The sequence below is a fragment of the Sander lucioperca genome, chromosome 7 (assembly GCF_008315115.2).
Source record: "Sander lucioperca isolate FBNREF2018 chromosome 7, SLUC_FBN_1.2, whole genome shotgun sequence".
In the NCBI taxonomy this organism is placed as follows: domain Eukaryota; kingdom Metazoa; phylum Chordata; class Actinopteri; order Perciformes; family Percidae; genus Sander; species Sander lucioperca.
Genome location: NC_050179.1, coordinates 42,589,836 through 42,614,659, shown reverse-complemented (window position 1 = coordinate 42,614,659; position 24,824 = coordinate 42,589,836). Strand labels below are relative to the sequence as shown.

Below are 24,824 nucleotides of genomic sequence, written 5' to 3'. Positions count from 1 at the left end.
GCAGTTTTACTTTGATTAGTCTTAACAGAGCACCTTTTTACCAATCAAACGGAGACGGTGTCACTGCAGGGCCAGAAAACCAGGCTCATTGTCTGTCTAGCTCTAGCAACTTTGGCCATGGCTCACTATGCTAACATTAGCTAGTTAACCTACTGAAGCGCGGCTAGTTTATGGGTGTCACTGTCAACATTCAGTGAGAGCAAGCATGCATTTGACATGACTAGAACTGGCCGGATATCCCTCAGCTTCCACTTTCTTTGTGTTGGCATTCTAAACTCCGGTCGATTCGGGAAACAAGCTAGAACCGACATTCAAATTATTTTTATCTTTTTTTTTTTTTTTGAAGAGCAAAATTCTCATCACACGCTCGACAGCCATTTTAATTCCAGCGCTCGCCTCCCTACGTGCACGTGTTCCACCAGGCTATTTTCCTTCCCGAGGCTATTTTGCAGAGTCACCATACCTGCATCCGGCACTTTGTCATCACACACAAGATGATTGTGATTGTTTTAAAGAAATGCCAATAAACCGGAGCACGTTTTTTATTTTATTTTTTTTCCCATCCCGGAATGCTGTGTGGACTAGCCAGACCCTCCTCCGCCGCGCTGTGGAGGTCTGGCATTGCAAGACTAATGCATTGCCAATGCTACTATCAGCATGTGGTTGTTATACGTTCTGTCCACTAGAGGGATTTCCAACATTAGCCTAAAAGGGTCAACTAGCTTGATGGTGTTTTAAGCCCCAAACATCTCCTTCCAGGCAGCGCTGCGGCCGTTGACTTCAAGGCACCTAACCATAACCCTAACCATAACCATTGCCTAATCCTAGTGCCTTCCAGGCAGCGCTGCCTTGAAGGAGACGTTGGGGGCTTAAAACACCGATAAACGGTCAACTACGTCATGGCGCATTGCAGTTCTGGCACACCGCTTTGTTCACATTTATTTTGAAACCACAAGCACACAGCAACAAACCCAAATCAACAAAGAACCCTGTTATGAAACATTATCTAACAAGTGTAGGTTAAAAGTGCATGGTTAGCACACTGGTGGCATGTTTGAAAGCACAACCAACACGATATATCATAAACGGAGTAACATTAGTGTTAGCCACCATGCTAACAGCATTGATAACTTTGCCAATCGGTCCTGTTTCTTGAAGATTGTCTCATTAATGACAATAAATGAGATTATAAGTTTATAACAGCTGAATGGAAGCTAACTTTACCATTAGCTGTTTCCGTTGAGCTCTTATAACTCACCATCCAGATAAAAAACAAGAACTGACTAATGATAACATAAGCGTGATAACGGTATTTTTTTTTTTTTTTTTCTTTTTTCAACTCACCTGTTTTAAATTATATTCGGGCTTAAAGTTCTGCATGGGGGGGGGCCTGACTAGCTCACCTGGTTGAGCATGCGCCCCATGTACAGAGGCTCAGTCCTTAGCTCAGCGGCCGTGGGTTCAATTCCACCCCCATGTCATTCCCCCTCTCTTCCCCTTTCCCGTCTTCAGCTGTCCTAATGTAATAAAGGCCTAAAATGCCCCAAAAAATTATTTAAAAAAAAAAAGTTCTGCATGGTTGATCCTGACACAGAGGGGACTTGTTGTATAGGGAGCTGCTGGCAGGAACGAGATCCTGTAGCGATCCTTGTCACAGCGGAGCTGGATTAGTCTCTGACTGAAAGTGCTGGTTGACAAGCAGGTCTTTAAGAGGATGTGTGGTGTTTTTTCCGTGATGCACAACAGTTTGTACCGCATCATCTTCCCCACCACCAGCTCAAATGAACTTCAAAGACTGTGCATGCGTGGCATTGCAGTGTTGCTGAATACCGAATAATTCTGTGCTACAATCAGTCTGACAGTTGTGTACAATATGACTGATAAGGTAGACTGTTCGACGCGGCTAAAAGAGAAGAATGGGGCAGAAAACAGCGACATGACGGCTTCCTTTGCCATTCCTTTCCTTCCTTTGTCAGTGGGATATTGAGAGCGACATAGAGCTGGTAGTCCGAGCTAACCAGTAATGAACAGCTACTGTTAGACTCTCTGTGTCTCTGCTGGAAGGACAGAGCATCTGACTACGTCATGGTTGGGCAAGAGAATTCGGCTGAACTTTTAAATCCAAATTGTGTAATTTATAATCTCAAAAAAAGATTGTTAAATCTTGCTTTTTAGTGTTTCCCCCTCCTTTCTAAAGGATAGAAATGCTCAATGTTGGTTTTAGATCAGTGCTGATCAGCTCCAGTCCTGACAGTCCAACTATAATTTGGATAGGTTAATTCATTCAAACATATATTTTCATCCAAATGTTTGACTATTTTGAAGTTGTTTTAAACTCAATTGTATGTTTTTTTTTTTAACCTAAAAAGGGGAAATTATGCTTTATAACAATTTGATTGTTTATAAAAGTGTTATGTCATTTGAGAGTCACTGATTGTAAGTCAAACATTTTATCCTCCTTATTGACCTGAATACATTGACATTAGACTTACTGGATACATCCACATACTGTCATGGATTCTCAAAATAATAAGTCAGTCAGGACTGGAACTAAAAGGCACTGATCGATAATACACTGGACTAAATATACTGTCCTGTCCTGTCCACTCCTCAGCCAAGCCCGTCAGAACGCCCAGCACAGCGAGTCCTCCCACCCGTCCATCCCCAAGGAGTTTCAGCTGGACCTGGACATGATTGAAATGGACCAGAACAGAGTGTGTGAGCTGCCGGACCTCGTCCAACACAAGCTGGACGAACTGCTGGAGCCCATCATGATCCCTGAACCCAAGTAAACACACTCTGAACCACAACCAGACTAATAAAATCTAGCAAACACTGAAGCTTTTGTCTTGCGTTGTAGAATTGCGTTGTGTTGATTGACCAATTAAGCATCTTTCTTTCTTACGTATGCAGTCCAAGATAGAAAGTTAAACAAAAAAGACAAGCAACATTAATCACTAAAGGAAATGTCTGTGTTTTTGTGTTCAAAGGATGCGCGCAATCTCTCCACACTTTGATGACCTCCACAACAGCACGTCCTCCACCATCAACTTTGTCATCTCTCAGGTGGCTAGCGGTGACATTAACAACAGCATACAGGCACTGGCACAGGTATGAAAACATGACAACAACGAGTGCGTCTGTGACATCACTGATAAAAGGTTGGATTTGCGTTTACTGCTCGCTGCCGTTATGACAGTTGCTAGAGCTAGAAAACAACATTGTCAAAGGGTGACCTAGGTGAAGCAAGCTGGACCCACCACAACTTAAGACACCTGCCAATCAAGCCTCGGCCATTACGTAAGACTGGCTTGGCATGCTTATCACAGATATATCGGTATTGGTGTAAATGTTGGCCAAATAAGCGATAAGGAAGGTCAGCAGATACATTATTAAGATATGTTTGAGGTCATTTAGAAACAGTGACTCTAAAGTTTGTCACCTGAGAGTAGAGCACTGACGAGATTATTTTCCAAATGTAAAATGCCTGTTGTGAAGTTTTTGTTCAGACACTTAAAAAAAGCACTTCATGTTAAGTTTAAAAACTTAAGAACATGTTAAAGTATAGTGTGGTTAAAACTTAATACATGATTTACTGCTAATGTGAGAAATCTACACAACGTTACTTGTTTACAGGAATTCAGTATTACTACGGACTTACGGACACGGAAGTTGTCCGTTGTGTTCTTCTTCTTCCCATTTTTATAGCATCAAATAATTAATAAAAACCAAACTTATCCGAAACTTGAATATGTGAACTTGAAAGCTTGATATTAAAGCACTTTAACAAACATCACCAAGATAAGGAATACCTAAAATGACAGAAACCATCTTTGGTAAAATTTTGTTTGACGTATACTTTTTTTAAGTCCCATCCGCTAACATTGAGGGTGCGGTGTATATATGACCTATACTGCAGCCATACTGTATACTCTACCAGGGGTCACAGGACTAAGGCTAAATTTAAAAAAAAAAATAGCTGACAAAATTAAGAGAGAAAACATTTTGATTAAAGGTTGACTAAAATGCAATGCCTTTTCGTTGACTAAAACTGGACTAAAGCTATAAAGGATAAAAACGACTAAAATGCAGTTATGCAGGCTGGACAGCTAAACAATGAGCTGACACTCACTATAAAGTTCCGTAAAGCCAAGGGGAGCTTCAGAATGTAGAGATAACTGTATGTTCATCACTACAAGCGACCCCGTTCTTATTGTCACATTATTATATAAATATGTTATATATAATAAAATATCCATTATAGCTTCTTTGGGGTGAGATCAAAAGTGTGTGCGTTTTGTCCCCGCAGATCGACGAGGTGTTGCGGCAGGAGGACAAAGCAGAAGTCATGTCTGGACATATCGATCAGTTCCTCATCGCTACCTTTATGCAGCTGAGGCTCATCTACAGCACGCACATGGCTGACGACCGGCTGGACAAGAGGGACATCATCAAACTGTACAGCTGCATCATAGGAAACATGCTATCTGTGAGTCACTGCCTGCCACTACTCTGCTACATACGCTAACATGATATGTCCGTAACGGCAATAAAATGACATAACCGCGGCTGTAGTTCCAAACCTCTGAATCATTTTTGGTACTACGCGCGCTGCGCCTTCAACTCAACACGGTCGGCTGGGAAGAGCAGGTTCGTCTCTACAAACATCTGTATGTTTCTTCATGTATCAGGGTTTCCGCAGGGTTTTGAAAAGTCTAAAATTTCAAAATCCAAATTTAAGGCCTTAAAAAGTCTTAAAGGGGAACTATGCAGTTTTTTTGTTTTGTTTTTTAGCTTAATTTACCTTAACTGAACAGCTTCGGAGTCACTGGAATGGTTATATGACTTTTTTTCGGGTTGAATGGTGGTCATCTCGCTCTCCCCTAGCGCCTATGAAAAAACACCCTTACAACCTTTAACCGGTCTTAATTTCCTACTTCCATGGAACGCTACCTCTAATGCTCATTGACATGCTCCCACAGCGCTTTAGAATGTTTTTCTGTTTTTTTTTTTGATTCTGTGTTGTAGTTCTTTCTTTCACTATTCAAAATATAATTTTGCTGTATTACGACTACAAATGAGACCAACATGCAACTTATATCGCGGCCAATCAGCTTTTGTGTTATTATTGCGAGACTCTATCGGAGTGTACCACAGACACAAAACGGATTTTATTCTTCAGCTATGGGGAAGTGCAAGCTTAGCGATACTTGGCTTGAAAAAAAAACATTTCAGACGATGTTTCAGGATTTATCGTCGTGATATAGGTCTTAAATTTCATTCATAATGCTCTTAAAAAGTCTTAATTTTAACTTGGTAAAACCTGCAGAAACCCTGTGTACAGACCACAGAGAGTCAAACAGCCTTAAATACTGTATGTGGTCAGAGAGAGACACCATGTTGGGAAAAGAACATTTTGCTGGAGAGTGTGGAAATACATGAAAGATCGTTTTGTCAAAGCTAAAAAAAAACAAAAAAACGGCTTCGTGGAAAGTGTTAACAGCGTTACAGGCAGACAGTCATTTCGATTTGGAGATAAACGACAGTCATGTTAATGATTAGAGTAGATCAATGTAATGCTTCGCGGTACGTCAGTGTTTATCATGGATGTGTTTACTGCTGTTGCAGGCAGCTTTGCTTTACTTCCGGTCTCTTCTTTACTAATTGTTGCTTATTTACAGATTATTTTGTCCGTACGCCCTCTGGTGTTTCGGAGAATATTGCAACGAACAATGTGTTGAGCATAAACCTCTCCGTGCATGCTCGTAGCGTGCGCGCCATCTACGGCGGCCCGCGCACAGGGTCGCGCTCGACTATACCCGATGCTTGAGGATGATGAGACACTAACATCTTTCCTCCTCCCTTTCTATTAGTTGTTCTCTATGGAGTCCTTAGCCAGAGAGGCATCTATGGGTGTGTTGAAGGACCTAATGCACGGTTTGATAACACTGATGCTGGATGCCAGAGTGGAGGACATAGAAGATGGACAGCAGGTCATCAGATCCGTCAACATGCTGGTAACCAGAGTGCTGGAGAAGTCTGACCAGACCAACGTGATCAGGTTAGTTCACATCGAAATAAAATTCCATACAGTCATGTACCTATTCCAAAAGCCCAATACTGTATTTCATGTATTTATTCAATATTGCTGGATCTGTAGGACACCTGTAACCCAATTGACTCCGACATAATGATTGGATTCCACACAAATATGTATATTGAAGAAAGAATTGGCTCTGCAAATGTTTAAGTATTTTAAATCCTGCATCGTTACTAACAGGCAGGCGCATTGCTACATATCTTGGCATATCTCACCTGTGTCTCATCATGACTGTTTATTGCGTTACCCGCGTGCATGTGTGCCCTCGTGTGCGCACACGATAAACTAAACCTGGACCCACTCATAGAAAAAAAATATCTTTTGCGCCACTAGAGGTCAGAAACGCCACTGGTAGCCTTTTAATTTCTCAAACGGCGGCTTTTGTTTACCTCAACTTCTGAGAGACCCAGGCCTGTTTTTGAATTAGGCTTAATATAGAGAGAGGCCTTTTTTAATCCTTCTTCATTTTGTAAATAGTTCATGTAGTTTGATGTAGCATTTTATTTTAAAGGACAATTCCGGCGCAAAACAAACCTAGGGGTTATTAACAGATATCTACCCACTCTGTCGCTCTCTGTGACATGTTTTCATGCTAATCGAATGAGTTTGGAGCTTGAAAGAAGCTAGTGCGGACCGCTGATTAGCTTACAACGCTAGAATTCGGGGCACAGGGAACGTAAAAACAAATCACTATTTATACCACTAAAAATCTAATTCTTGATCAAAGATCAAAATATCACCAAACTTCAACGGTAGTATAATGAGGGTCCCTAAATGTTAACCGAAGCATTGAGAACTTAAACTGTAAGTGTACAGACAGTTGATTGAAAAGATAGATTATAAAGACACTCGCGTTCATGTTTACATGCCGCCGCCGTCTTGGAAACCAGTCATGACTTACAGCTGGCGATGCAAACTAAAATCAAAAGCAATTTGCTCAGTATATCTGAAATAATCACAATCTGCAGAACTTGTCTAGTGTACTTGCTCAGTAGATAACTGTCCATCTGGTCCCTCCGGTCTGGGTCGCTGAAAAAGTTTCAAGTATAGCCCTGTTTATCAGAGAGGGGAAATCTTCAGACTGTACAAAACACTGCGTCTCTTGGGCATCGCGACGCAACAGGTCCCACTCCGTGCAACACAGACACTCCTGTTCGGTGGCCATAGCTTCACAATGTCCGCAGGTACACCACCAGTTTCCCGAAGTACGAGGCTGTGTTGCGGCATTGACTACCGGTAGCTCTCTCTCGTAGCCCTTTCATGGAGCTCCCGCAGCTCTGCTCTCTCAATGCTTCGGTTAACATGTTGGGACCGTCATTATGCTACCGTTGAAGTTTGGTGATATTTTGAGCCTTTTTAGTGGTTTAAATAGCGATTTGTTTTTACGTTCCCTGTGCCCCGAATACTACCGTTGTAAGCTAATCAGCGGTCTGCGCTATCGTATTTCAAACTCCAAACTCATTCGATTAGCATGAAAACATGTCCCAGAGAGCGACAGAGTGGGTACACATCTGTTAATAACCCCTAGGTTCGTTTTGCGCCGGAATTGTCCTTTTAATAAGACACCCTGTTCAGGAGCCCTGGACAGGCTGTCTCTTTTCACCACTGTGCCGAAAAACAAATTTAAACTATCCCGAAATGTATGTAAACCGTCCCAAAATCTAAATCTTGTTTCTTTACTTCATTATCATCAAAAACACCATTGAAGGAGTTAAGGAGTCCTGGATCTCTGAATCGTAACACAAAATCCAGAGCAGGAAAAAAAAAGCTGCTTCTTTTTTAAAATCTCCTGTATTATCATATGCCGACAACACCATATGTGTATTATGTGTACAGTGCAAAACATATTTCCTTTTTAAAGTAAGAAATGGTTCTTAACGGCAAATTACCACTGTGTTGTGCTTCATTTTGCATCAGTGTTTAGTTGTTTATTACCAATATGTGTGATTTAATTAGAAATAGCTGGTAACTGCTGACAAAGAAAACTACTGTTAGTTTTTTTTTTTCCCCACCTGTTTATTTGACTCCTTCTCTTCCTGCCTCTCTGTAGTGCTCTGCTGGTTTTGCTCCAGGACAGTTTAGTCACGACAGCCCCTACCATGTTCTCTGAGCTCATCATGAAGGTAAGGAGTGTCGCCACAGAGGGCCAAACAACATCCTTCTCATACTGACCCTGCTGTCCATTAACGGGCCGTATCATATACCTCAAACTGACTCTCCTGTGCTTGCTTGTTTGTTCAGTGTCTGTGGAGGATCATCCGCTTTCTCCCAGAGACCATCGACAGCATAAACCTGGATCGGATCTTGCTGGACGTCCACAACTTCATGAAGGTCTGTCCCAAAGAGAAACTCAAGCAGCTCAAGGGCGACGTCCCCCACAGAACCCTCAAGACTCTGCTACACACACTGTGCAAGCTCAAGGGGGCCGAGGTAAGACCCACTCACAAAATGTATTAAAGGTGCCGTAGGTAGGATTGTGAAGATCCAGGACTTAGCCAAAAAATTTGAACATCGACAACTTCTCAGTGACTCCTCCCTTCCTGCTAAAGCCCAAAACGGTCTCCTAAGCCCCTCCCCCCACAAGGGAGAATGAATGCGTGTGCATGAGCAGTGATTGACACACAGTTAGACCCCCCCCCGGCCCTGATTGGTGCATCTGAACAGGGAGCTGTGGAAATTTTGCAAATCGCACTACAGGCTGTAGGTGGTGCCAGAGGAGCCAGATTTTTTTTTTTTTTTTTAATCACCTGCTTCATGTAGTTCTACTCGAACATAGGGTCAGTTTCAGCAAATATGACAGAAAGTTAGTTTTATAAGTCTTACCTACTGCACCTTTTTAAATCATATAGTTCTGCTGTGTTACCTATAATTGAGTTTTCTATTACCATTTATTTTATCAATGCATTGATAAACAGATCCTAGACCACCTATCAATGATAGAGAATCGTAATGAGTCAGAGTTGGAGGCCCATCTGAGGCGGGTGGTCAAACACTCTGGAAACCTATCAGGACTCAAGAGTGACCGTGGCAACGAGAAGACTGGTCTGCGAACGGTGAGCAACACATAACTAAATACACAACACACATTTTAGTGGCCATTTTATTAGGTTTTGTCAAGGGAAAAAGTCAAGATTTTACACAGACTCAGTAGCTCGTCAGGATGACCGAGTATCTAAATGAATTCTGATGCACAATTGTGGTTACTGATGTAACGTGACTCTGTCCTTTGTGTTTTGTTCCCAGGAGGATCGGATGTCAAAGGCAAAGGTCAGTGACATTCTGTCTGAGATCTTCAAGAAGATCGGCTCCAAGGAGAACGCTAAAGAGGTCAGCTCAGCTCCATTCTTAAAAGCATTCTAAATGTACCATTTGTTGCCGTTTCAAAACTTGAAAGTAGAGCTGGGCGATGTGGAGAAAATCAAATACTGCGATATTTTTGACCAAATACCGATATTGCGGCGATATTGTAGGGTTGACAATTGGCGCTTTCCCAACAAATTTATGCAATGAGATGTTTGATAAGTAATCATCAGTAATAGCGGCTATAATGACTAAGTGGGCAAAAAAGCAAATAACAGAACAGTCTGGTGAGTTCAGAAAATGACATCACTTTACTGTAATGCAGCCTTTAAAAGCAGGAAAGGCAACAATTATGCCATATTACGATATCCAAAATGTAAGACAATATCTAGCCTCATATATCAATATAATATTGATTTATTGCCCAGCCCTACTTGAAAGGAATGTTTGCATTAAATTGTTTTTTTTTTTTTTTTTTGTTTTGTTTTTTCACCTTTACAGACTAAATGTTTATGACAATGTGCTTGGAAAACATTTAGGAATGTTTCAGTAATATGTCCAATCTTCTACTCAGGGTTTGACGGAGTTGTACGAGTACAAACAGAAGTACTCGGATGCAGACCTGAAGCCCTATCTCAAAAACACATCCCAGTTCTTCCAGAGCTACGTTGAGCGAGGCCTTCGTATGATCGAGTCTGAAAGAGAGGGCAAGGCCCGCACCCAGACCTCCGCAGGTACAACTGGAAGCTGTCACTGTGCTGTGTTCTTTGGTCAGAATGAAGTCGGGCGTGTTATAGTATTGTGTGTCTGTCTTTTGTGCGCGCCTTTGCAGTGATCCCTCAGCATGGCGTGGACTTCAGTCTGAGCAGCAACAATGAAGAGGTAAAACCAGCTGTTTACTATGAGAGACTCAAGATCCTCAGACAGAGACAAGGCCTGGAAAACACCTCCAGGGTTAGTACACACACACACACACACACACACACACACACACACACACACATATATATATACATACACACACACACATATATACATACACACATTATGGCTGTCACTTCAGTCTGTTGCTTTGATTTGAAAACACATCATTTTTTTATTAATCCCTAGTGGGTAAATTACAATTTAAACTGTTATTATACATGCTTGAAATACACATGCACAAATGGAGAGATATCAGAGTGAGTGGGCTGCGACTGCTGGACAGGCGCCCTGAGCGGTTGGGGGGGGGGGGGGGGGTTGGTGCCTTGCTCAAGAGCACCTTGGCAGTGCCCAGAAGGTGAACTGGCACCTCTCCAGCTACCAGTCCACACTCTGTACTTCGGTCCGTACGGGGACTTGACCAAGCGACCCTCTGGGCTACTGCCACCCGAAAAATAAAGTGTTTCTTTTCTTGATTTTAGATCAGTCCTTGTGTGAACTGCTTGTATACCCACTTGATCTTTAGTTTTTTACAGTATTGCTGTATATTAAGGCTGCGCCAATGATTCTTTATCTACGCTGCTTTCCAGCGCATTTGCAAGTTATGAGCAGTTTATACGCATATAGACCTATAAAACTAAACGATGTGATTTACATAAACATCACGCTATAAGCAGGTGTAAGCAACCATAGATAAGATACCGCGTTTGCGATTTGACACGCGTCTGCATGTCCGCCGTATTGGAGCTGTCGAGTAAAAGCTGGGCTTAAAGTACTCTGGCATGGTGCCAGATTTCCGGCGTATGACTATTTTAGAAAAAGTAAATAATTAAAAAGTCCACATGGGATTTGTTTTCGATGCACTGGGTTTAACCAGTCATCGTAGTTCCACCTACCAATGGTAGAAGGCCGACCAACGAGTTCTAGCCAGAGGCAAAGTAAGGCGGGTCTTTGCCAAGAAACGGGAGTGCTGTGTGGTAACCGTGGAAACCCGGTAACGTGGCTTAAAAATTGAGGCGAAGTTTATCAAACCTAGCCACGATTAGTCGAGAAAGGAGTTAAAAACAAACGGCGCTGGGCATGGATTGTTTTTTCTGCTGAAAACCGGTCCGCTTAGGCATTACACTTTCATTTAAGTTTTGATATTTGCCGAGCAGCAACATTCCTAAGTCATTTTTGTATGTACATAATAGAAGCTAACTTATCCCTCCGTCCTCTTCCTCTCTCAGGGTGTCGGAGGAAGCGAGGACGAGCCTCAGCAGCGACCGCCCATCTCCTCCCTGCTGTCCTCTAAGCCGTCGGTGGCCTCCTCCACCGACATGCTCCACAGTAAGCTGTCTCAGCTCAAAGAGTCCCGAGAGTTGTACCAGCAGGAACACAACGCACACTCCCATTCCCCGACGCATGCGCACACCCGCTCGGCGTCACCGGCTGCCAACCTGGACGACCTGAAGAAGCGTCTGGAGAGGATAAAGAGCAAACGGCAGTAAGGAGCGCCGCGTCACGAACCTCATCCGCAAAGCCTGCGGAGTTCAGCTGGTAGTAGAAAATAAAAACATCCTCCTTTTTAACCCGTTCTGTGTTTATATTCATGTTTTGGTGGATGGAAATAGAAAGCACTTGGACACTAAAGCTCACCCCTCTATCAGCAACCTAGGTAGCAGCAGACAAAACTCGCCGCCCCCCCCCAAGTTTGAACCTGACTCCACCCACTGTGCCTGCGAGTTATTAGACATCAAATGCACCCAAATCTGATTGTTGTTGAGTACATTCAGACTGAAGCAAGGCTGTGACTGGGGTTTTCAGCCTCTACACACACACACACACACACACACACACACACACACACACACACACACACACACACACACACACACACACACACACACACACACACACACACACACACCCGCAGAAACCATCTCAAGTGTTTTTAGCTAACTGATCAGAAAGCTGTTCTCTGAAAAGCTGAATCAAGAGAGTCTAGGAGTGAGCTTTGATGTTGTGTGTACAGGATCACATAGTCGGCTGTAATTCTCAGTCTGTACAGTTTCATCTTGATAAACAAAGTTTCACACCCTCCCTCCCTCTTCTCTGTCCTGTCCTGTCCCAGCTTTCTCTTTCAGGGTGCCCTCCACTCTCTGTACATTTTATACTGTATTATGATAATGAAAGATGAACTTAACCCTCTTCTCTGTTTCAGTCTCCCGGCACTATATGTTTGTACATATTTAAAGGTTGTTAACCACTTAACTGTTATGAAGTGCTTTTCATGTGGTTTCAGGATTTAAAAAAAAAAAGAAGAAAAAGTCAAATGTTTTATCCTGTTTTACCTTGTAAATGTACAACATTTGGAGATGTACAACATCACTGCATCACTGCTGCTGTGTTTGGATGATGAGACACCTGTAAAGAGCTCAGTTTGTAGCTGTGTAAATGCAGCATATGACTCTGAAGTCCTGCTTGCACTGGGAGCATCTGATCATTTGGAATACTTGCAGAAAGTTCACGTTTGCAATGTCTGCATCAGTAAATTAAAAATTCCAATTGAGGGTTAGGGTTGTTTGGTGGCAAGGCGAATAGTTGGTGCCTCTTTTCAAAATGGCACAGTGCAGATAGGACTTGAAGATCCAGCACTTACTTTAATCAACAAAGTGTCTGATTTCTATCAATGTTAGACATTTTTGCTGCAACAAAAAAAGTTGGTCTGCATTTATACAGTGACATCGAGCCCCTTTCTGGCCCTGACGAGGCTCTCAAAGCCACAGCTGGTGTTTGAAGGAAGTTATTTGTCTATTTTAACCAGGTGTTTGGACAGTGTTACATAGGGAGTCTGTCCAGTTTTATTCTGAAAGTGTTTGGTGGCCCTATATTAAGCCCTTGTTTTTAAGATCAAGGGTTTTCACTCCTCAGATTTAAAAGGGACACAAGTTTTCAGATTTTTCCTCCCAGCCGAACTCTGAATGATCAAAGCCTGCGTACCAGTAAGTACAAGGTTAAAAACGACCGTTTTTATTGTGAAGTGGAAAAAAGCTGTTGCTTTTCAGCCAATTGGGACTCGAATATGACCCTTCTAAAAGCAAGCTGAGCTGCTTTAAAGGAGGACCAAGCAGAGCTGTATACAGGCTTGTTAGATATGTGCAGTGGGTTGACATTTGGCTGTAAATACTGTATTTAATGCCCTCCACTAACACCTCCCTTGCGTTATTTAACAGCAGCCTCTCCGTTGTGTTTGTAGGCTTAAACAGTATGGCATGACGTCAGTGATTGTTTTTATTTCATCATGTAAATAAAGTTTGCATTAACAAAAACACTGTGTAATTAAGTCATTGTTTTGATGCTGATGATGATGATGATGATGGCCTTGTTAGTCATCCCAAATAAAAAAAAGAACAACAAAGAGTTTGTGTAATTCATTTCCATAGTGGGAAAAAGCAAAGCTTGACTGTAGATTGTTCAAAATGCTGTGACTTCTAAAGCAGTGGTTCTCAACCTGGGGGTCGGGATCCCTAAGGGGGTCGCACGATAATTTTTGGGGGTCGCCAGATGGTTGTGGAGAAATAAATTCAATAACATGACCAGACTAGACTGAGGAATGTTTTTGTTTACATTACTGTGTGAGTTTGGTACCTTTCCTGTTATATTCATTCACAGAAAGGGGTCTGAAGGCAGGCCAGGGAGAGAGGAAAAAGTCCATAGAGCCTGGAGCACACTGGATAAGGCTAGGTGCTAGCTGCTAAAACTAAACTGTCATTAAAGCAAAGCATTATTTGGTTACACGTAGCAGAGCATTCACAAAAAAACACTCAAAATCAGCAGGTGTAGGGTGCCTGGGTAGCTCACCTGGTGGAGCCATGCCCATGTACAGAGGCTCAGTCCTCGACGGCTGTGGCAATTTGCTGCATGTTTTACCCCTCTCTCTCTCTCTCTCTCCCCGCCCCCTTTCCTGTCTACAGCTGTTCTCTCTATTAAAGATTAAAATGCCCAAAAAATATCTTTACAAATAAAAAATCAGCAGGTGTGTAGAAACAGCAGTTTACACCGGTTTGCAGCTCTCTTTCTCTCATTGTCGTGGGGGGTGGGGGTCACAAACGCCAACCATTATATTTTGGGGGGGGTTGCGACTTCAAAAAGGTTGAGAACCACAGTTCTAAAGCACAGGGAGCACATTACCCCAGAGAGCCTATGACCAACTGTGCACACATCAAGGCAAAAACTCGGGTGCAAGACAATACTTAAACTGCCAGGCACAAAGAAGGTCTGAACACTATGGGTCCAATAAATATTTATTTCTCTCAGACGGCAAACAGGCATTTCTTGTAGAGGCAGCAATCAGCTCAAATTGCCATCACCGGCTGATCAGTAGACCGCAGGGAAAAAAACAGACACCACAAGATGGCGATCACAAACTGTTAATGGGATACAATATTAATATAGCTGAACCTGAAAAACATGGTGGTCATTTAGTCAAAGTTTTTTTTTGACAAGTGTCTATTTCTTAATTGATTTACAGACGGATGCCGCAGAGGTTTAAATTATAAATGTGAACATCAAATGCAAAATCTCTCCCATACATATTGTCTTATGATGTGTACAGAGATCTGATTCAGGGTTTCAGCAAGGTCTTAAAAAGTCTTAAAGCTGAAGTATTGAGTTCTAGGTCTTAAATAATTTTAAACCGGTCTTAATTTTCCTACATCCATGCAGCACTACCTCATTATGCTCATTTTTTTTTTTTTATTCCGTGGTGTTGTAGTACTTTCTTTTGCTAGTCCAAATATTTTGCTGTATTATGACTACAAATGAGACCAACATATAACTTATATTGCAGCCAATCAGCTTTCGTGTTATCGGTGCGAGACTCTTTCTGATTGTACCACAGACATAAAACAGATTTTATTCTTCAGCTATGGGGAAGTGCAAGCTTAGCGATACTTGGCTTGAAAAAACTGAATTTAGGGCTCAATCGATGTGATAAAGGTCTTACATTTCATTCATAATGGTCTTAAAAAGTCTTTAATTTGACTTGGTGAAACCTGCAGAAACCCTGTGATTGGAGATGGATATTTTGTGATTAGCCTATAGGCTTTTTGGCTTGCCTGTTCACATTTATATTTTAAGCCTCTGTGGCACCCGTCTGTAAATCAATTGAGAAATGGACACAAGTGACTACCATGTGTTTTTCAGGTCCTGCCATATTAATATTGTATCCTGCATAACTTTATATTGTGATCGCCATCTTGTGTTTTTTCCCCCCTGCTGTCTACTGATCAGCAGCGGATTGTGATTTGAGCTGATTGCTGCCTCTACAAAAAAAATGCCTTTTTCTCTTGCCTCTCTCAATCTTGTAGATTGAAATGTACTACCTTTGCTGGCATTTAAAGTAGGTGACTTGTACAGCACACAGCAGCTGGGTTCAGACTAAACCACAGATGCAGTTCAAATCTTATTAAGGACACAGCAATGAGGTTTGATAGATAACATGAGTTTGTTCTAGATAGCACAAGTTCAAACCTGTCTTCAACCTTAAACCAGAGCTAAGCTAATGACCTTACAGCCTATAATGCTGTGTATAGCTAATGCTGAAAGAACATTAGCTCACTGCCGAGTTACAAATGAAGCTTCAATGTAATGTTGTTTTTCATATCAGTAGACAACATCAACACAAAATGAGACTTGTCAAGATTTATTTGAGAAAATATAAAGAATACAAATATGCATGGAAAGAACAATTTGTACATTTAAGAATTTTAAACATTTCAATCTACAAATATCTAAAATAGCTCAGTATACTTTATTTATTGTATATAGATATACTGAACTACATATACAGTACAAATAATATAAACAACACTGTACAGACATATGGCACAGGGGCAATGGTTGAGAAAATACAGCTATGTACACAGCAGATTCAAGCACTTCTGGTATTCACTTTCATTCACCAGTTTTCTTTGATAAATCCTCTTTTTGTCCTGCCATCCTTGCTGACAGTATCTTATTGTAGGGGACTGTATAAAAACGAATCAAGAGTGTAATCAGATGTCTGAATCTTCTATGAAGGTCTTATGAAACTGCGATTTCTTCACTGTCTGACTCGGAGAGCTCTGACTGTTTGCTGGACTCTGACGGAGAGGAAGGATGGAGATGGTGGTGGTGGGGATGATGTGACCCATGGTTGTCCAGCTGTACTTGGCTGGCGGGTGCATTCCTGTCCAGCCTGTGGCAGTGGGTGCTGCCTACATCCGTGAGGTCTGGGTGGGGGTTGGTTTTGGTGGGGAGGGTCTGCTGGCGACAGCCACCTGTCGACAGCAGCTCCCTCTCCTTGGAGTTCCTCCATTTCATCCTGCGGTTCTGAAACCAGATCTTCACCTTCACATGACAGAAAAAAAACAGGTTGTATCCTTATCAGCTGCTACAGATGAAATTGACTGTACATTTTAAGATTATTTTTTCGGCATTTCAGGCCTTTATTTCTATAGCTTAGACATGAAAGGGGAGAGAGAGGGGGAAAGACATGCATCAAAGGGCTGCAGGTTGGTGTTGAACCCACAGCTGCTGTGTTGAGGAGGAGTAAACCTCTATATATGGGCGCCCGCTCTACCAGGTGAGCTAAACAGGTATCCTTGACTGTACATTTTTTATAAATTAACACATATTTACATTTTTATTTTTGAATTGCTCATATAATAAAACATTTTATAATCTGGTGTATATATATATATATATATATATATATATATATATATATAATCTTTTTTTCTTTTTTTCCCCCCTGTTGATTCTTATCATTCTATTTTATGTTCTATGCCATCTAGATTGTAAGGTGAATGAAATTTGCTTTTTGGTATTTCTGGCTTCTTGGGCATTTCCTGTATGCCTTTAATGTGTCTAAAATGTTAGGAATCAGAGGAATCAATCAATCAATCGTTCAATCCATCCATCCATTAATCATATTTTCTTGTTGTTTTTTTACAATCATTTTATTAATGCTCTTGTTTTCTTAGCATCTTAGTTGGTAGAAAGGCCGTTTCTGAAGTTTTAATTTTACTTAAAGCTTTAGTGCGTAACTTTTTGATATTAACAAACGTCCGTTACATTCAAGCCATTGCCAAATGAGTTGCTACAAAGCTAAATAAGACTATCAGCTCCACACAACTCTTTCTGTATTTCTCAGTATGGCTATGTTCAGAAGATCATGGCGTCCGGTGACTTTTGAAACTCGAGTGAAGATCATGACCTCTTCTGAAGAGTCCATCATGTTTTTTGAATCCTCCATGTCCTCCTTGGCTACTAGCAACTGGGGCGGTGCACGGTCACAGAAGGCTTGTATCATGTGGACGCGCTGACAGTTTTGTTGTCGTTACTTAAAATTCTTCATGGGGGCGGCAGAAACTATGCACTGTAGCTTTAAAGCAACAAAATGGAACTATTTTTTTATTTTTATGCTACACTGATTTGTAATAGGGAGAATGGTTCCTCTGTCATTCCCAACAATACATCAATTAGGTTTGTTTTACGATATATATCGATTCTTTGGACAACGATACAATATTTACTGATATCACAAAGTCCGCCACGATACGATTTTCGATTTGATTCAACTCGGGCCTGCGACCGATCCGAGACCGTACATGAGCCCATTCAACACAATCAGTTACGTTTGTATATATATTTTACAAAAAGCAACTAAAATATGATTTGACAATTTCATTACTGGGCTCTTCCAGACATTTACATTAAAAACAGACTACTCTTTTTAATATTTAATATAAATAAATAAATATGTGTGAATTTCAAAATAAAGGCGCATCTTAAAGATGATGATATATATCGCTATTTTCACTTTGTAGCAATGCTATTGGATTGTTGAGGATTTTATCGATATATCGATCCAGATCGATGTATCGTTACACCTCTAATGTCAATGTCACTGACGTCCTCATCAACTACTAACCTTGTTCACAGCTGGTTTGGGGTACAAAATCAGGGGTGTAGTGCTATTTGTTTAAGTACCGGAGCGCACCTACTGTATGACTGCACGGGCAAATTATGGCTTGTTTTGAAGGTTATGTAACCCCTGTTCCTACGGTGGCAAGTTTACATACAATAGTGAACTGAAACTATAAAATGAAAGGATGTTTTGCTGCCTTGTCATCTTTACTAGTTAACAGTTAGCTATAAACTGAGGAAACATAATTTAATTCACTGTGTCGACAGCTACCGGCAACCTTTAAGGTGGAATGTTTTTTTTGCATGTTACTCAATGCATGAGTCGACGCCGTGAATCAATAAACACACCTTAAATGTCAATAGGACAATTTTGACCATTCCATTTGTTGTTATTGTTTCTCTTACATGACAGACGCTTGAGTTATTATTGGATCTCAAGATCTTAGAAAATATGAATTTCAACCAGATTATGCAAATCGAGAATATTCTATTTCCTCACTTGGAGAAAAAAAGTGCTGGAGCGTTGTTCCGGAGCACTACACCCCTGTACAAAATGGACAGAAGATATCCTTACAGGCTCGGTTTTAAATGCACTGTATGAGAGCAATGGGGCATTAAATACGTTTCTACATTCTCATTATGCAAAGTGATAAATACATTTGACAAGATTAAAGTCCTTGGTGTATACCTGGGAATCTTTCAGTCCCAGTTTACTAGCAAGTTTCTTTCTCTCTGGTTTGCTGATGTATTTCTGCTTCTGGAAAGTTCTCTCCAGGGCCTTCCTCTGGAGGTCTGAGAACACAGCTCGCCGCAGCATGCCCCTCCTGGGCTTCCCTCTGGGGGCCAGGGGCCATGAAAACGTTCCCGGGACAGGGACCACAGAGGAGGACGCTGGAGGGACAAAACACAAGAGAGAGTGGAGATTTAATAGCCAGCCCCATTTGATCTGATTTCACCGCCATGGAAGCATATTGGTTAACAGTTGTTATCATGCGTTCTGTAACTGGCTGAATCTGATGATGAAAAAAAAAAAATTTGTAAAGACCTTTGGGGCCCCTTGTACCTAACTTTGAGGGTACAGATTCTTCTACAAATCATGTATCCCATAGCTGGGATGTTATAATCAGCTACACAGAACCACAGAACACCACTTGGTTGCTTAAACTCCTAAATTCCCAGAAAGACATGAAGAAATAGAAGAAAATGTATATTTTAGTTAGTTTATTACATGTTGTGTTCAGGACCAGAAAACTTCTAAAACTAGTAATAGTTATGGTTATTATCTAAAAAAAAAAGCCATTAGAAAGGCTCTTAATTCATATTTAAATGTCTTAAATGTAAATAGGTGAGACGTTTACGACTCAGAATCACTTCTCTTTATCAATTGCTATCAAGTTGTTTTTCTATATGAAATTTACTGTACATTTTAATTAATTAACACATATTTACGTGTATTACTGATTAAGCATGAGTTCTGCTAAACTTTTGTTTGCCATTATATTCCACATTCCTCAGTGCTCTCAGAAAAGAGTCATCTCTACTTGCTTCCATCATCTGCACACAGGCTCCCTGATGCTGCCCATAATATACTTGTTCTGCCTGAAATCTGGTGTTTTAAAAGCCCAATTTGTCCAGCAGTGGAAACAGAGCCTATGCTAATGAGACGGGCTCTCCAAAGCTCAGCTCACACTGCCTCTAATGAAGCATGAAGGGGGATTGTATAGGCTGCAAATGCATAGAGAAAGGTGATTGTGTTGTAATGAATTGAGTGGAAAAGGCCGTCGACAGGCCAGTATATTACAGGCCCATTAAAGACAGGTCAGTATTATGTAGAGCTGTTAGAGGCTTCACTCAAGCCTTAGGGGAAACAGAGAGCTTAGGGCTGTTCACAGTGTTACATACACCTGATTTTAGTTATTATTACAGCTATCGTGTCTACATATTCAAATATATATATATATATTGTATTTTTTTGTAGAATGAATCAATATGCCGGTCAATGTTGGAAAATGTATCCAATCCAGGTTCAAACCTGTGGATTTAACAGAGATCTTGTGAGTAACATAGCTAACTTTAAAACAGATCTATAAGGTGTGTGTGTGTGTGTGTGTGTGTGTGTGTGTGTTTCTGTGTGTGTGTGGTTTTGGCTCCTATTGGTCACGGTGCTGGGAGCTTTGTGGGCCAGCAGAGGGGCTTGGTGGGAAAACGACGGCGCGTGAAGAGGCCTCTGAGTTCCTGAGCTGGGAAGATACCCGCCTCACATTTAGACCATGACAAACGGCACTAATATATTTAAAGCGTGACAAACTGGACTAATTTGTAGATTAGGACAACTGGTGCTAATGTCAGCAGTCAGTGCGCCGCCTAAATAGTCCTTCAAATTGGCAGAGCTGATTCCAAGCTGTCCGAGGTATTCCCATGCTAAAAGGCTGACAATGACTCTTTACAACCGACTGAGACTTCACCATCTACATCAGTTGGTAAAATGTGTTTTTTCCAAAAAAGCTGTACACTCACAGCTTATTAGACTCAACGTTTCTGAATTGAATTGTATAAAATGACTATCCTGTCAAGTTGTATAAAAGAAAAGAAAATAGTTTTCTCCCATAAAAGTGTGCTCTGTGTAAAAAAAATGTTTCCAACAGATTGAGTAGCTATAGTCAGAGATTAACTTCCACCTAGAAAAGGGCTATTAGCTCATTTTCTATAGGCCAGTATTAATCAGCTATATCAGTGAATGAATGAATTAATATATGAATCAATATCAGTTTCTAATGTTTCTTGAATCATATCATGGTGGCACCATGAGTTATTTACCAAGTTACAAGCTTGTGATTTCTTAATTTTTGTTTAATCTCTTCTCTGATTAATTAGCTAACTGAATTTCTACTTGATGTTATTTACTGGTTATTGTAACTCAGGTAACCCAAAACCACACCCCCTGAGTTGCAATAACCTGTAAATAACATCAAGTAGAAATTCAGTTAGCTAATTAATCAGAGTAGAGATTAAACATAAATATTTTGTGGAAATGCATTTAAAAAAACTGCTTTTAGATTTGTTTTTTTAGCCTAACAACCACTCTTTTTCATCTCTAAGGCTGACGAGTGTTGTAATGCTGTTTATTTAACCTACTCGTGAGACGTTGGTGGTACGGGGTGAGGCATAGGAAAATAAAGTTCCATTGACAAGTTGACTGACTTCCGAGTTTTTGTTCCAGATCAAAGTACAGAAGGTCAGCCATGCCACGAGAGGCAAAAATCTGACGAGGTAACTGTTAAATCACTGTTATTGATATGTATTTTTTTAAGATTATTTTTTGTGCATTTTTAGGCCTTTATTGACAGGACAGCTGACGACATGAAAGGGGAGAATGACATGCAGCAAAGGGCCACAGGTTGGAGTCGAACCCGGGACCACTGTGTCGAGGAGTAAACCTCTATACATGGGTGTCCGCTCTACGAACTGAGCTATCTGGGTTCCCCAACCCTGTAGATATATTTGTGTGATGTTACTCTATGAGACAAGAATTTTTTTTTTTATAAATCCAGGAAAACTTTTTGCATATTTTCCTATTCTCACGATTTGTTTCTCTTAGCAAAAATAAAGGGTAAAGTGATTGTAAGTTGATTACATTGTTTTTCAGCAAATCACAAATTAAGTGCCAGTCATGTTTATTATTAGTCTCTCCTAAAAGGAGTATTAGTATTTGGTGTTTTCCAAATAGGACTGTGAAAGGAATCGATGCATCATATTTCACCAGACAATCAGAGGAAGCCTGACACAGCTGACCTGCAACCCCATAGTGGGAAAAAAGCAGATTTTGTCTATTTTTGCATTATATTGATGTGGATAAGAGCGGAATGAAAATTAGGTATATATCCTCATATTAGCGCCCAACCTAAAGTGATAACTAGATAAAATTATTATATTCTCAATTATAAAGAAGGGAGGAAACCATCAAAATCACAAATAAATCAGCTATTTATGAACAGTGTCTGCCCTGGAGTTCTGAAACTACTAATGTCAATATATTGCAATGGTTAGTCCACCAACCTGTGAAATAGGAAGCTCTGATGAAAGGATGAAGGCTCCCATCAAAGAAAGGCAACGGGAAGGACTTAGTCTGAAGACTCTGGACTGAGGAGCAAGCAGAAAAATAAAACAAATTGACTGTGCTGATATATGCTATTTCAAAGCAGGAGAAATAACATGAACAGAAAATACCATAGACACCAGAGATATGATAAATATGAGGAATTATAGCTTCTCATAACATTTTAATAACAAATAGCCTATAGTGGGCTTACAACTGTGTCTACAAGGAAGACTTTTTCAAAAAAGTTTTGTTATGTCTGATTCAATGGTCTAATGCAAGTTAATGTATTGACCATTTACTAATTCTGGGTCTACAGTTTTTAAGGCTCAACAGAGTCCATATATTTAGCATTTGTTACATTCTAATATGTATAATATATGACACCGTATAATATCAATCTGTCAACATTAGTGAGAGAGTAGCATCAATTTGCAGTGCATGGGAAAAAGGTGCGTTGGAGTTGATATTGCATATAGGCTATTGTAAAATTTTCTAAATAATAATAATATTACAAGAACATATAATAATAATAATAATAATAAATAGGCTACATATTTTGTTATATTGTATTTATTACTAACAGCAGCTGTAGTAGACTACTTTAACACGAATCATAGGCTATCCATCATATTCCATATAGCCTACTTTATTTTCTTCATACTCACCGCTCCGTGTGGACGGTGCCAGTATCGCACTGACGCCGAACTTAAGGTAGCCGGAGTCTGGGCAGGCAGTCTGCGGAGAGCCGGGGCTACTGCGGCTCGGCTGGCTGGAGCTCTGAAGAACAGACCGCTCTGTGCTGGGTCCTAACGCCCGGGGAGGGCCGCCCGGGCCCGCGCTCAGCGGGAGAATGTCCCCGGGACTTCTGGCAGAGAAAGTCCGATGTATGTAGCTGACAGGCTGGCTTAGTCGGAGGAGATCTTCTACTAGGAAGCCTGAGTGGAGTGACCGGTTCAGGGGCAAGGAGAGAGCCACAGGGGGACGCAGTAAGCCCGGGTATAGAGGAGGCGGCAGAGCGCTGCAGGGAAACATCATGGTTGTCCGACCTGGAAAAGTTTCCTACTCTTTTTGCCTTTTTTTGTTGTTGCAGAGATGTCTTCAGGAAAAATAAAGAACAACCTAAACAACCCACACTCGCTCTGCGCTCTGTGTCTCTGTGCCCTCTTGGAAAGGTTTTATACAAGGGAGTCACTCCTACACAACTTAAGCAGCACATGCACATGTGCACGCGCACAAGTTCAACCCTCAGCCCCTCTGCCTGAATCTCTTTGAACATTAAGTCCAGGCCAAGGGGATTGGTCAACGGTGCTCTGATTCTTTTGTGATTGGACTTCAGTCAAAAATAACCTATTTTATTTGGACTATTTGATTGTTTGCGAGCAGCTCATAGGGCCTGCAGATGTCATTACGTTGAAAATCAAAAATGAGATGCACATGTATCAACAAGTGGACAAGTAGTGGTCAAGGTGCATTCATTCTGAACTGATACAAAGGGATTTGATTATGTGTGATAGCTGCGTCGTGTTGTCTCAGTGCCGGTTGACAACATGAAGCTCGTTCACATATGAAAGCAGCATAGCCTTCCGCAAAATGTTCGGTCCAGACAGAGACATTCAAATAAAATGCTTGAATTTGGAAAAACAACAAAAATGCAACTGTGCGTTTGTTCCTTTTTCAATTTGGCATGCATAACTTGCAATGGTTTTAGGCTATTTGGGACAAATATATAAAAATGCCATAGGAATAATAATAATAATAATAATAATAATAATAATAATAATAATAATAATAATAAGCCCCCTTTCCAAACACAGGCACGCACACTCATTAAATCTGACCTTGCCCTTGCGCTTCTTCTGATCCCGTTAAGCATGAAGCGCCCGTCGTCCGCGCGCCCACTGTCCGTTGTTTCATTCCTTAGTTTCTTGCTGTCTGTGAAAGCAGCATCAGTCAAAGCCGAAAAGAGCTTTAAGGCAGTCCAATGAGATAATCCTCTATTAGTCCCACAACGGGGAAATTTGCATTTATTAAAGTCTCTTGTTGGATCTAATGATGAATTTAATGACACGATTTAGGCTATTAACTGAGGAATCTGGCAATAGTTTAGGCTATAGCCTAATATAGGCTATAGCTATTATAGGTAGCTTACATGTCGCTTGAATCATCGGGATATACTAGGCCTACTGATGAGAATGACAATTAGCCAGGCACTTAATAACTCTTGAGTTATTAAGTGCCTGGAGAGAAGTTCCACATGAATCCTGACTTGCTATGTCCGCAATGCGTCATCATCCCTCATCAATTACCTGTCATTCAGTCTACAAGTTGGAGAGACAGGTTGCCTTTCCGCTTAAAACGATTGAAAGGGAGAAAGACTTAAAGTCAGCTTTGTTCTGGTCGCCTTTGATCATGGTGATCGTCTGAATGTCCCCTGTTGACTTGAATGAGTTT

The 24,824-nt window shown here is 41.0% G+C and overlaps 2 protein-coding genes and 1 long non-coding RNA gene across 8 annotated transcripts in view; 1 reads left to right on the top strand and 2 right to left on the bottom strand.

Moving 5' to 3' along the window:
* Positions 1-12,145, top strand: part of ckap5 (cytoskeleton associated protein 5) — a 50,827-nt gene extending 38,682 nt beyond the window's left edge. For 4 of the 6 annotated variants that reach the window (XM_036002686.1, XM_036002685.1, XM_036002683.1 and 1 more), the window contains 11 exons: positions 2,615-2,788; positions 2,991-3,111; positions 4,310-4,489; positions 5,874-6,061; positions 8,151-8,223; positions 8,342-8,530; positions 9,016-9,153; positions 9,344-9,427; positions 9,975-10,134; positions 10,233-10,354; positions 11,548-12,145. In XM_036002686.1, the coding sequence (XP_035858579.1) occupies positions 2,615-2,788; positions 2,991-3,111; positions 4,310-4,489; positions 5,874-6,061; positions 8,151-8,223; positions 8,342-8,530; positions 9,016-9,153; positions 9,344-9,427; positions 9,975-10,134; positions 10,233-10,354; positions 11,548-11,811 (1,693 nt within the window). In that variant the 3' untranslated portion in view covers positions 11,812-12,145. The remainder of the gene's footprint in view (positions 1-2,614; positions 2,789-2,990; positions 3,112-4,309; positions 4,490-5,873; positions 6,062-8,150; positions 8,224-8,341; positions 8,531-9,015; positions 9,154-9,343; positions 9,428-9,974; positions 10,135-10,232; positions 10,355-11,547) is intronic. The other 2 variants (XM_031297832.2, XM_031297833.2) reach the window with 2 other exon arrangements.
* Positions 558-1,039, bottom strand: LOC116048656. Its single transcript, XR_004104713.1, has 2 exons — positions 897-1,039; positions 558-722 (listed from the first exon to the last, which is right to left on the bottom strand). It is a non-coding gene; the product is annotated as an uncharacterized LOC116048656 (long non-coding RNA).
* Positions 12,146-15,991: 3,846 nt separating the features above from the next.
* LOC116048689 (homeobox protein DBX1-B-like) lies at positions 15,992-23,616 on the bottom strand. Its single transcript, XM_031297886.2, has 4 exons — positions 23,039-23,616; positions 22,331-22,414; positions 18,963-19,165; positions 15,992-16,693 (listed from the first exon to the last, which is right to left on the bottom strand). The coding sequence occupies exons 1-4, from the start codon at positions 23,406-23,408 to the stop codon at positions 16,388-16,390; spliced, it is 963 nt and encodes a 320-aa protein (XP_031153746.1). The 5' UTR covers positions 23,409-23,616; the 3' UTR covers positions 15,992-16,387.
* Positions 23,617-24,824: the final 1,208 nt, after the last annotated feature.

Coding starts and splice junctions, on each gene's coding strand:
- LOC116048689 (XM_031297886.2), bottom strand. CDS start 23,408: ATGATGTTTCCCTGCAGCGCTCTGCCGCCTCCTCTATACCCGGGCTTA. Junction 22,415..23,038: donor GGCACCGTCCACACGGAGCG/GTGAGTATGAAG, acceptor CTTGCTCCTCAG/TCCAGAGTCTTCAGACTAAG. Junction 16,694..18,962: donor TGGGACTGAAAGATTCCCAG/GTATACACCAAG, acceptor TGTCATGTGAAG/GTGAAGATCTGGTTTCAGAA.